Source organism: Pteronotus mesoamericanus, unplaced genomic scaffold (genome assembly GCF_021234165.1).
Source record: "Pteronotus mesoamericanus isolate MK-2021 breed Mesoamerican mustached bat unplaced genomic scaffold, CSHL_Meso_final scaffold_54, whole genome shotgun sequence".
Taxonomy (NCBI): domain Eukaryota; kingdom Metazoa; phylum Chordata; class Mammalia; order Chiroptera; family Mormoopidae; genus Pteronotus; species Pteronotus mesoamericanus.
The window spans coordinates 1,722,375-1,735,155 of NW_026555321.1; the positions used below are offsets into that span (position 1 = coordinate 1,722,375).

At 39.4% G+C, this 12,781-nt stretch overlaps 1 protein-coding gene across 1 annotated transcript in view; it reads left to right on the forward strand.

The window, feature by feature from the left end:
* Positions 1–909: 909 nt before the first annotated feature.
* SCN10A (sodium voltage-gated channel alpha subunit 10) overlaps positions 910–12,781 on the forward strand; it is a 76,888-nt gene continuing 65,016 nt past the window's right edge. The window contains exons 1-3 of the mRNA XM_054595491.1: positions 910–1,185; positions 2,662–2,780; positions 5,775–5,855. Of these exons, the coding sequence (XP_054451466.1) occupies positions 910–1,185; positions 2,662–2,780; positions 5,775–5,855 (476 nt within the window). The remainder of the gene's footprint in view (positions 1,186–2,661; positions 2,781–5,774; positions 5,856–12,781) is intronic.

The following is a 12,781-nucleotide window of genomic DNA, read 5'->3' on the forward strand; positions in this document are numbered from 1 at the left end:
GAGGGGTCATACTCTCCTAGTTGTGACAGGAGGGAAAGAGGCAAGGAGGGCGTGGATGCAGGTAAGTAGGAGGTTTGGGGGCATAAAGGTGAAGGAGTCTGTTTTCTTCATGAAGGAGAGAACATGGTCATTGTCTTACCACAAGGAGAAATAGGAAATAATCAAAAAAGATGAACAGTTTTTGAAATATAAGACAAGAAGACACTACTGTCTAGGAAAACCGTATGACTCCCAGGCAGTGGGATGTTCTCCATCACCCCAGAAACCTCAGTTAGATTCATGTAGATTGATGCAGGCTTGGTGTGTATGGTAAGGACAAGAGAGTTGTCAAATGGTGGACCATAAGATCTAATCTGGATATGGAAAAAATTCTTCAGCCACAAAGAAAAAGTAACCCAGAGTCCCAAATGGAGTTGAGGGAGGGGGAGAAACATTGAAAATGTCAATAAATAAAAGGTGGTCAGAAAGTAGGATGAGACGGAAGATAAAGCAGATTATGAACCAAAGTCTTTGGTGAATATGGGAGAGTGCTTCTTGCTCAGTGGCCATAGAAATGAGAGAGGGAAGTTTGGCTAAATCTGGTGGTGGCGGCGGTGGTGGTGCCAGTGATGGGCTACAAAATGAAAAGGAGCAGTGACTTAGAAGCTCATGGAGAGCACAGGCGTGGCTCTGCAGTACGTGGAGTAGGGTGGAAGAAACAGCCTCTCCCGAGAGCGGTGCAGGGGCTGTGGGGCCCCGGGGGGAGCTTAATTAATGTGTGGTAAGGAATAGGAAAGGTGGGTAGGGGAGATGTTCTAGCAAGAAAGTTGGGAAAGATGTGAGGAAGAGGGCGGTGGGTTGGCTGTTAACTCTCTGTAGTTATGTCCACTCTCATAAGAGTATAAATTCTTCCTAAAGAAGAATGAGAAGATGGAATTCCCCCTTGGATCCCTGGAAACGACCAACTTCCGTCGATTCACTCCAGAGTCCCTGGTGGAGATTGAAAAGAGAATTGCTGCCAAGCAGGCAGGAAAGAAAACCAAAGGTAAGTGGAGACAGAAGAGACAGAAGGACGAAGAGGACAAGACTCGGCCCCAGCTGGACTTAAAAGCCTGCAACCAGCTGCCCAAGTTCTATGGCGAGCTTCCGGCAGAGCTGGTCGGGGAGCCCCTGGAGGACCTGGACCCCTTCTACAGTACGCACCGGGTAAGGGCCGCCCCAGGTAAGGGCAGCTGGCTGGGACGGCCGTTCTCAGCTCTGGGGGAGGAAGCCTCTGTCCCCGCCCAGCCCAGGGAGCCCGCCTGCGCCTTGGGTGGTGTGGTTGTCAGCTAGACTCAGTCAATGCATAATATATTTAACTCACCTCCTTGACATTTTCTTTGAATCTTTATGGTATTTATGGGAGAGGCTAATTGAACCCCCATCCTCAAAAGCGCTGAGAACTCTTGTGGGGTTCTCAAAGGAAGTTGGCTGTTCTTTCGGATGAGTTATGACCAAGGATCTCCCGAGGTGTTGGTTTTCTTGGCAAGTGGGGAGCAGAGATGTTGGGGGCAGGGCAGAGTAGGTAAAAGGAACAGAAATGAGGATGATTTAAACCAGTGATCCTGAAAGTATGATCCCAGAACTTCTGGGCTTCTCAAAACTCTTTTATTGAGTTCAGCAGGTCAAAACTATTAGATGCTAATACTTAGATGTCATTTGTCTTTTTCACTCTGTTTTTGTGAATGTACAATAGTAAGTGTAGAGGAATTGATGGGGATGACATCATTCGTCTCACAGCTACTGTGTGTGTGCTTGTATATCCCTGTGTTTTAAAATTTCCTACATTTTAAACTTCTAATATTATTTATACACAAACATGTATTTATACACATACACATATAAATACAAGCACACCTGCACACATACACGTACGTATGGTATAAGCAAAGAGGTATAAACATTACCAAAAGCTCTTTAGCGTCCTCAATAATTTTTGATAGTATAAAAATGTCCCAAAATCAAAAAGTTTGAGAACCACTGGTTTGAACAAGAGCTGTTCCATGACAGCTACCCAGTTTTTATTGTACTTCAGGTGTTCTGCACAGCTGAAAAAAAAAAGGGTGTGTGTGTGTGTGTGCATGTTTTGGAGTTGGGAGGAGCAGGAGTCAGCCCTCTCCAATAGGGTTTGTAGAGAAAAATAAAAGCACTAGAATATCTTCCCCCCTCCTCTAATCTGCCAAGAGGCTTCCCTCTTCTAGGTGCTCATAGGAGGGTTTAAAAGAAAAGACCTGGGAGGTGAAGAACAGAAACAACATCACAGGGCCAGGGATGATCCACTACTTCAAAAAGAAATTAACTTTCACCAGAACTCCATCCTCCGGTCCTGGACACGATGCTTTCTTAGCTGCCCCATGGTCAGACACACACGTCCATTGGGCACTTGCGGTGGGCTCACTCTGATACGCAGTCAGCCATGGGGCCCGAGGTCTTGCTGCGGGGGGGTGGGCAGTGTAGAGATATGGCTCTTAGTCCCTGACCCTCCCTAACTCTCTGCTTCTCCATTTGGCTCTCATTGTTCCATTGTTCCCAGAGCCCTCTTGCTCATGAGCCTGAGATGTTGCCACTCGTGCTCAAAAACATGGTTGTATGAGGATGCGTGTTTCTCACTGCAGGTCCCCTTTCTGTTTTGTTTTATTTTAGACATTTATGGTGCTGAACAAAAAGAGGACCATTTCCCGGTTTAGTGCCACTCAGGCCCTCTACCTATTCAGTCCTTTCAACCCAATCAGAAGAACAGCCATCAAAGTGTCTGTCCACTCATATCCTTTGGATGATTGATTCTTCCGCATGTTAGAATCAGGCCTTGCCTACTGTGTCCTGTACCTTCTTCAGAGATTAATAATAGAGCCTTCCACTAATTGAACTCTTCTTTAAGTCATTAAATTGAAAAAGGTGTTAGTGGCTTTAGTGTATCCAACACCCAAAAGCAGTCTCAAGACAGAAGAGGTCTTCATGCGACACAGAGATGGGATTGAGTTCACCTAGACTAGTATGGGTACACCTACGCATACATCTGTATCACCTATGGGTACATCTTGAGAAATGTTTTCTTTGTGAGGGGAACTTTGCTGATATACCACGCACACTCTCACCATATGTGGTCTGCTCTTTCTACAACATAAAGGCCACTAACGGGACCCCAAACCTTCTTTGGGTTGATGAGATAGGTGTGGTATATCTGAACCCTGGCTATGCTGGGGAGTGGCTGCTTATTGGGCAAAAGAGCAGCATCTCCCAGAGGGCCAAGAGAACAGACTACAATAGGCAGAGGGTAGATTGTCTCAGTGGGACCCCCCTGGTCATGGGGCACTGCCAACATCATAAGTTCCCCCCAAACTACCAGGAGGTTAAAAATGTCAGCAACCTGAGATTCATGCCAGTGGGGAATGTAATGATTAGAAAGATGCATTGGTCAAATATCTGTATTATATTAATTGCTTTAGGTAGCTTCAGAAGCTGGCTTCAGTTTGGGGGTTTTACTTAGAGGGGGTGGTGTTTGTTTTTTCCAAGGCCAGCCAAACTAGTACAAAGAAGAGACTTTGGCTTGGTTTCCAAGGATTTTCCCTGGTGACTGTCCAAGTTGGAAGTTCCTAATGACAAATTCAGCTCTGGCTTCCAGGAGGTTGATTTACAATAACAGCCTTGCCTCAGCTGCCTGGCAGATGGTAGCCAGCCTCTGCTTAGGAGGCTCCAGTGAAAGGAACTCTCTCTCTCCGCACCCTTGCTCAGCTCGCTGGATTGCTGGACAGCTCCCAGGAAGCTGGTGGCCCTGCCACTGTTTTCTCAAAGTGAAACTGCTGCCTTAGGAAGTTGCATTTAAATTTCCTTTTCCATGCTTTATGGCTAACCAGTGGAAAGTATATTTTCTTAACTGAATCTTGAATTTCTTGATTCTACAGAGGACTTTAATGATAATAGAAGGCTCTCATTTGTTAAATACCTCCTAAGTGTCAGCACTTGAATAGGTACAGAAACCCTTGAGGAAGGGACTAACATCCACACTTTACAGATAACAAAACTGACATTCAGAATCATTAAGTAATGTGTCCAAGGTCACCCCATTGGTTAAAATGTCCAGCCTGCATCCTGCTTAGAGCACTATCAGCAACAAGGCAGAAGGCAGTTAATGAAAATGAATTGACATAACTTATTCTCTCAGTATGTCATCTCTCCTTGGATTTTTAAATACATGTGCAGTTACATACAATTAAAAAAAAAGAAAAACAGCAAATATTCAGCCTTCTCTCCATGAATCCTAATTGGATTACATACAGATAAGTCAGAAACACCTAATTAGAAATAAAATCCCTTTAAAGAACAAAATGACCAATGAATAGTCCTTTTATCTTGAGATTTTATGAGTAGATAATTGTGTAGTGGACTCACAGCAAGACAGAAAAGCTGTTGAGGGTCACTTTGTCACAGACTTATCAAAATCTGCATTTATATATTTAAATCTCATGAACTTGGTAGCTCTAGCCACAAAAGATACTCTTTCAGGTAGGAGATTCTCAGTGTCCTGTTATTACTATTTCATCAAAATTATAATTCTAATAAAATCTACTATGAATGTTGTCATAAGTAACATTATACATAATGTGTCATATTATTTCTATAGGCTTATGGAATTGAAAACATTATTTTAAGTTAATCCTTCGGTTAACATCTCCCCCAACCCATGTGAACACATTTCTTACTTTAATTGCAAGTCAACAGAAAACTGTGGATTAATTAGTAGAATTTCCCTCTTAAAAATAGATTTGTTCCTAAGTAACTATAAAACAGGGCACATTAAAGGCATTTACAAAAACTAAAATAGATTTAAATGCTTCTGCTCAAGTTGAAATTATGAAAGATGAGTGGTTCGCTCTCTGTAGGTCAAGCTCATCTGCAGGCTTTATTTTTCTTTAGGAAATAATTGTTCGGAATCCAGCTAGTTCTGAGAAAAATGTCCAACAGGAGAAACTTATCACTAGATTTTCCCTGCCAACATTTTTTCCCCATCTATTTACCCCTTTCCACTTGCTTTCCTGTTTAGTGTCCTTCTGCTTTTGGCAATTCCCTTGTCCAACGTCTCCTCTAAGATTCTCCTTTCTGGCAATTCAGAATTCTCACCCAATCCTACTTGGAATTTTCACCTTGAACAGGCATTTTTACCTCCTGGGCCTGCCTCCGCCATTTCTGGCCGGAAGTCCTCTTCCTCAGTGTAACTGACCTCAGCTAAGTTAGGAAAGCAATCTCCTTAAACTAATTCCCATAAAACCTTGCAGCCCTCCCTTTACTTCTAACTTTCCAGGAGTATTCGCTTTGTCTTTTAGGAAAAAAGAGACATTTATGGATGAAATTTCAGGCCATATTATATACTTAAATGAAGTCCTCAGGGTGGAAGGACATTTTGAAAGAGGGACTCAGTTTCCTTTCGCCAGTGTTCTGGATCTGAGTTCACACCTCAGCATTGTGGTTGACTAGCTGTGTGACCAGGGAAGCATTACTGAAGCTTTGTCAGCCTATGTTCTTAGCCCCAAAGTGTAGATAATAATATCTACCTGTAGGGTAATTGTATTAGAAATAACGTGGACCAAGTACGCTGCCCAGGGTAGGCACTCAATAAATGTTACTGGTTATTAAGTGACAAGACTATAAAGCTGATCCCAGCTAACAGTTATGAAATTAATCATTCAGCATCAAGGTGATCACAGATGCCATCAGGGAAACAAGGTGACTCTGAGCTTTTCCTTAACACAGCCTCTCAGGTGGTTCAGTACATTTATTACAGTCACTATTGTGGTCAACTGTGTGTTCATGACGCAAGGCGAACTCCCAGACAAAATCGAGTGAGTAGATTTGCTGTCATTCTGTGCCTTCTCTTCTTGTCCTCTTCTTCTCTTCCTCCACTTGGCAGTGTTTTTTTCCTTTTTTTATCCTACAGGGTCTCATTTGAGTAGTGTGGAATCCTATTGTTTATCTGATTTTGCAATGGTCATATTTCTTCTCTGTAGAGTTTGTTTCACAGACACACATATAATTTTCAGCCATAAAGAGCTATAGATTAGTGGTTCTCAACCTTGGCTGCGCACTGGCATCTCCTGAGGAGGTTTTAAAAATAATGATTCTGGGGTCTCAGTTCCAGAGGATCCAGTGTCCATGGTGTGGGCAGATGAATTCCTGCCACATATGCATCCATTTACCTGCTAGTTGCACACAGGAATGAACTTCAGGGAAGAGAGGCAGGAACAAAATTGAGACAGAGTTAACAACTGGCTCTGAAAATAACCCGTGAATGAAACTGGTGAAGTTATCATGGTGCATATACTGCAAACTAACCTTAATATTACTGAGATTATGCTACCTCCCTGAGATAGCAAATGGAACCTCTGCAGTTTCAGAATGTGGGAACTTTCCAAAAATATCCTAGGCTATTTCATCTGGGAGAGATGTTTTTGCCCTACTTCAAGCTGGACATACCTTTGTATAATAACAGTTCTGTAAAGCTTTCTCCTTTCCAACTTTAATTTCTTTTGTTGAATATAACATTAAAACATGAACAATAAGAAATATGTTCTTTTCCTGTTAGTAAATGTGAAAAATCATGCGATCATCTTAATTGATGCTGAAAATTATTTGCTAATGTTTGATATCTGCTTATGATTTAAAACTTTTAGAAAAGTAGGAATAGAAGAGAATTGGAATACTTTCATAAAAGGTAAGCACTTCAAAGAAAGTAGCAAACATCATACTTTTGGTATTTTAAAATTAAGAATTTCTGTTCATCAGGAGACAACTTTTTGAGAGTGAAAAAGCAGGCCTACAGAGTAGAACATATTTGCAATTTGTATATCTAAAAAGTGTTCATATCCAGAATAATGAGCCTATACAAATAAACTAGAAATATGTCAGAGCAACCTATTTTATTTTGTTTTAATTTATTGGGGTGACTGGTAACAAAACCATACAGATTTCGAGTGTACAACTCAACAAAACATCTTCTGCATCATGTGCCCATCGCCCAAAGTAAAGTCTCTTTCTGCTCCCATTTTCCCCCCTTTGTCTCTCTTCCACCCCCCCCACTTCCTTTTCTCTCTGGCTGTCACTTTAATTCCTTCATCTTTTTTCACCCAGTCCCTTAACCCTTCTCCTCTCTGACCGCTCTCAGTCTGTTCCATGTATCTATGCTTCTATTTTGTTTGTTAAGTTATTTTGTTCATTAGATTCTACACATAAGTGACATTATATAGTATTTGTCTTTCTCTTGACTGGCTTAATCCACGTAGCATAATACTCTTCAGGTCCATCCATGATGTCACAAAAGATAAGATTTTCTTTTTTACGGCCGAGTAGTATTCCATCGTGTAACTGTACCACAGCTTTTTTACCCACTCACCTATTGATGGACACTTGGGCTGTTTCTAGATCTTAGATATTGTAAATAGGACTGCAATGAACATAGTAGAGCATATATTCTTTCAAATTAGCACTTTGGGTTTCTTCGGATATATTTCCAGAAGTGAAATCGCTGGGTCAAAAGGCAGCTCCATTTTTAATTTTTTGAGGAACCTTTCCACTGTTTTCCACAGTGGCTGCACCAGCCCGCATTCCCGCCAGTGGTGCACAAAGCTTCCCCTTTCTCCACATCGGCACAATCAAAGCAACCACTTTTAAAATGAGTAAAAATTTAAATAAGTATTTCCCATTAGTAGAAATCCAAATGATTGATAAACAGGAAAATACTCTTAACCTTCTTAATTAAGGAAATGTGAGCAAAAAATCACTGACAGATTATTTCTTACTCACTCATCAGAGGAAGAAATTTTTTAATTGTAACAATGCCAAGCATTGAGAAATATATGAAGCAATAGAAACTCGTATACTGCTGGTGGGAATGCAAATTCATACGACCTTTTTGGAAAGCAGTGGATGTTATCAAGTAAAGGTGAGAACACACATACACTATCATCTTCTAGTTAAACACCATTAGGATCATACACTCAACAGAAGCATGTACTTACGGGCCCCAGGATACAGCTACAAATAAAGTTTATGAACATGGTCCATAAAGCCAAAAACTGGAAACAACCTAATGTTTGCAAATCATTGAATACATTAAATATCACCATTATGTTATTAACATAGAATAATGTACAGCAATGAAAATGAATAAACTATAGTTCCACACAACAAGGATGAGTTTTAGGAATATAATACCGAACAAAAAAGGCCAGACACAAGAGATTATGTAAGTATGACTCCATTTACACAAAATTCAAAAAAAGCAAAACTTTACTATTTTGTTTAGGGATGCATACTTAGGAGGTAAAAATATTTTTAAAAAGGCACAAAAATAGCAAAAATTAGGATAGTAGTAACCTCTAGGGCAGATGAGGGAACATGTGATCGGGAAGGAGCTTGTGGGTTGCTCCTCATGTTCCATTTCGTGACATTAGTAGTTTGTCACAGAGCTGCTATGGGCTGAACTATGTCTTCTCCCAAAGCCCTAGCCCCCTAGTTGGCTGTGTTGGAGAAGGAGGCTTTAAGATGGCGATTCAGGTTAAATGAGGTCATAGGGCAGAGCTGTGGCCCAGTAAAATTGGTACCCTTATAAGAAGAGAAATGGACACCAGAGCTGTCTTTGCCCTCTGTGGATGCAGCAAGAATGAGGACCTCAGCAGGCTGGAAGGGGGGTGCTCACCAGGACCTGGCACCCTGGTCTCTAACTTCCAGCCCTCAAAACTGGGAGGAAATTCATTTTTGTTGTTTAACCACCCTGCCTATGGTGCTCTATGATAGCAGCCCACGCTGACTCATGCATACGCATTTGTTCTACAGTTAATTTAGGTTTCATGTGCATTTTCATCATGCACATTACATATCATAATAAAAAGCTTAAAAACAAAATAATTTAAAAAATAAATGACCATTACATAAAATGCAGAATACTGAAAACTAAATCAGAAGATAGTAACTAGGTAGAGAGGGAGAGAAATCACTGTTAGTATATTAACTTCTTCTCTTCTCTCTCTCCCCCATAGATAGAGATAGGTAGATTATAGATATAGATATAGATAAATAGGTGTAGATATAGGTATATATTTATGTATGGGCACAGCTATAGAGATGGAGATAGACATAGAGATGGAAAACGGCTGAACACATATGGCATATAAAATGTCTGTCTTCCGAACTTTTCATGCAAAGTAGTTTCTCTCAAAAAGAAGAGTTATTTGGGGACTCTTGTTAAATAGGGAAGAGAGCTTGCATCTGTTTTACCTCAACCCTCTCAAAATGCCAATGAAATGACAGCATGGGAATAAGAACAGTATAAATACACGAGAACAAAGGGAAGGAGAAAGGAAAGCGCAGAGGACAAAAGATGTCAAAACAGTCCTGAGACTGCAAGCCGTGGAGGACTGGGCAAGGAGGAGGCAGACCAGGGCGTGTTTACAGTGTAGTGCCTGCCGAGGGATGAAAATAAGGCCCCGGCATTTTACCCGCCACACTTCAGAGGCCCTGAAAATGGTGACATGATACAAATAGCAAAAATCAGGAGGAGAAAGAGGGAAGAATGTGGGAGAAGCGCATGCAGACTTCTTGCTGCTTCTCTACGAGCGAGAAGTTAAAGAGTATTTTTTAAAGTTCATAAATCAAGGATTGGAAAATAATTATATTTAACAATACAAAGATAAGCATGAAAAAGATGTTATTCAATATGTGTACAATCAGGTGACGGGCAAAGCAGAGGGAAAAGGAAAGAGAATTACTAAATGGAAATAAGATATTGTGTAAAGAGATAGTATACCAAGAGCGGTGCATTACATAGCCTTAACTGTAATTATAAATTTATACTTATAGAGGCAACCACTAGAACTAAAATAAAAATCGTAATAAATTTGGAATCATGCGCAAAAAAATAAAGCAAATAAAGCATAAGTGATAATGAAATATTTGAAAAAGCTATGAGATATATAACATAAGTAAACTAAAATCAAACAAATCTGTCATGTTCATAAATATAAATGGGTTTGATGCATCTGTTTAAAAAATTCATGTATATAAAAGAAAGCAATATCCAACTTCAATAAAAAAATATACTGCTCAAGGTGACTCAGAAAGGTCAAAATTAAAGCATGGGCTGAGAGACAAGCAAAGGCAAACAAAAGAGAAGAGGAGGCATGATCTTTATATCAGAGAAGGTGGAATTTAGACCAAAAATGATTAAACAGAACCAAAATGACACAATGGGATGCCAAGTAATTTATTCCAGCAATGCACATCTTTGCAACAAATAATGTGGCCACAATGCCCGTCAGTCAAAAATTTAAGTGGATAAGGGTAAATAGATAAAATCATTGTGAGGATAGGAAAGTTTAATTAATGTGTTTCAGCCTATGAGAGAGCAAATGTATAAAAAATATACATGACCTTAGTAATGTAACTAAGTTAGATCTGATTAACATGTTAAACTATATTCTCTGAAAAGTAAATATACTGCATTTTTAAATGACCATACAAATTGACCAAATATTAAACCACAACAACACTTCGATAAGCTCCAGAGTAAAAATAGTAAGAAACATTCTTTGACCACACTGCAATAGAATTAGAAAATAATCACAAACTCAGAAAAAAAGAGAGGCTTTGCATTTGATATATTTTTTTAAAAACCTCTTAAATGGAGTTAATAGTCATAAAAATTTTAATGATATAGGAAAACATATTTTTTATGATATCGAATAAAATGGAATACCAAAAAACACACCTCTCTTAACTCTTAGATGAAAGAAAAACTAGAAACTAAAATTATAGAATTTCTAGGGAAGAAGAAACAAAAAAAACCCACTTTAATCAGAGCCGATAAGGCATGTCTAAAGATGTGCTCAGGAAATAATTTATGGCAATGAAGCATAGAATATTTATACCAGTAAAAAATGAAAAGAATTATTTAATACCTAACATAAAGCCACAAAAAGAACAATAAACTAAATGAAAGGAAAACAAAAAGAAATTAATAATTTAAAAGACAAATTAATTAGTTAGAAAATAGAAAAACAGTAGAACTAATAAACCCAAAAGCTATTGTAAGAAACATGCCCAAACTTTTATACCAAAAAAATGACAAAACATTATTGAGAGAAAATTTAAAGTATCTAAATAAATTTAAGTATAGCTCCTGTTAGTGCTGCCCATATTAATTTATAGTTTCAACGAAATCCCAAAAAAAATCCCAACAGCAGATATGTTATAGAAAGTGACTAAATAGATTTTACTTACATGGATGAAGTAAAATTTATTTACCTATCATTCTATTGATAGGTATTTATGCTCATTTGGTCAACATCATTCTCATATTCTGCTATCTCAATTCTTCAGCTGATATCCTTACATGCATACCTTTGTACACGTAGCATGGGTAAGTGCGAGGGATGAATTCCTAGACATGGAAATGCCCGGTCAGACGGATGCACCATTTTACTTTTTTGAGATACTGCCAAGTTGTTTTCCTAAGGTGTACCGATTTCCATTCCCACTAATTATTAAATCCACTCTTTGTCAGATTTTGTATTAACTAAATAGTCAACAGTTTTCTTTATAAACACACTTTGAAAAAATGTAAACGGTAAAAATCTACCTATCTGATCCTAGTTCTAGAAATTTATGAGACAGGTATTGGATGATGTTCTGTATCTCTGGCCTCATGAAAAGGATCAGATTCCAGGTTTGTTTGTTTTTTCCTAAATGCATAACTGATAACAGAGAGTTCTTAGTGGTTTACTGTGGGACTGGGAGCCCAAAGGAAAAGAGCAAACGTCCTTGGGCAAGACTAGGGCTACGAGATCATGCAGCATATTTTTGAGTAGAAGTGAAAGTGTAGCCAGTGAGGAATCAGAAGCTGATCCTATCACCATGTTCTTGATACTGTCTTTTGGACACAAGTGGTTCCCATTCCGTATCTCTGCTCCCTGACATCACACCTCCCTGAAATGTGAGCTTTGCCTTGTTACCTGCTGATAAAGGCAGCTCCCTGCCCTCCAGACTGCCTGCCTGTCTGCTTGTGGGAAGAGTTTATATACTTAGACCCTATAATAAATGTATTTATATTCTATTTTTTAATCCCTTCTTAGGCTCAGAAAGAAAGTGGAGATTTACTGGGGCCAAAGTGAGGAGGAATATATCATATTAGGCCCCAGGAGGAAATGCAAAGTACGAGGGGATGCACAAGAAAGTATTAACAGTGACCAGAGCAGGACTTTCCCCGCCCCCTGAGCTCAAGGGAGTCATTGAAGGGGCCCTTTGATGTTTCCAGGACACTCATCACTACCCACGCTGAGAACCTGGAGAAACATTTGACAAAATACAGCGATTTGGTTGCAGGGGAAAGCACAATGGAAAGAATTGTTTTCTCACCCGGAAAAGAACAGGTGAAATGAAGCTGAAGCTGTGGTAGCTGGGAAATGGGTACCTGGCATGAGCGCACGAAGCAGTGTTTAGTGTCTTTGCAAAGTTATATGAGAGATACCATACCTCACGCATGCGTTAGCTGATGCTTTTTAAAAAATCAATATGGTGTTTTTGTGTTTGTCTAAATGGCTACATCTAGACATATTTCATTCATTTTTTTTACCGCCATTCCATAAAAGTGTTTTCCTGTATTTTCTTCTAAAAGCCATAATACAGGGTGGGGCAAATGTAGGTTTACAGTTGTTTGTATGAAAAATAATAGAGTAATTAATAAATAATAAGACAAGAATAAGCGCTGAGTTTTGAA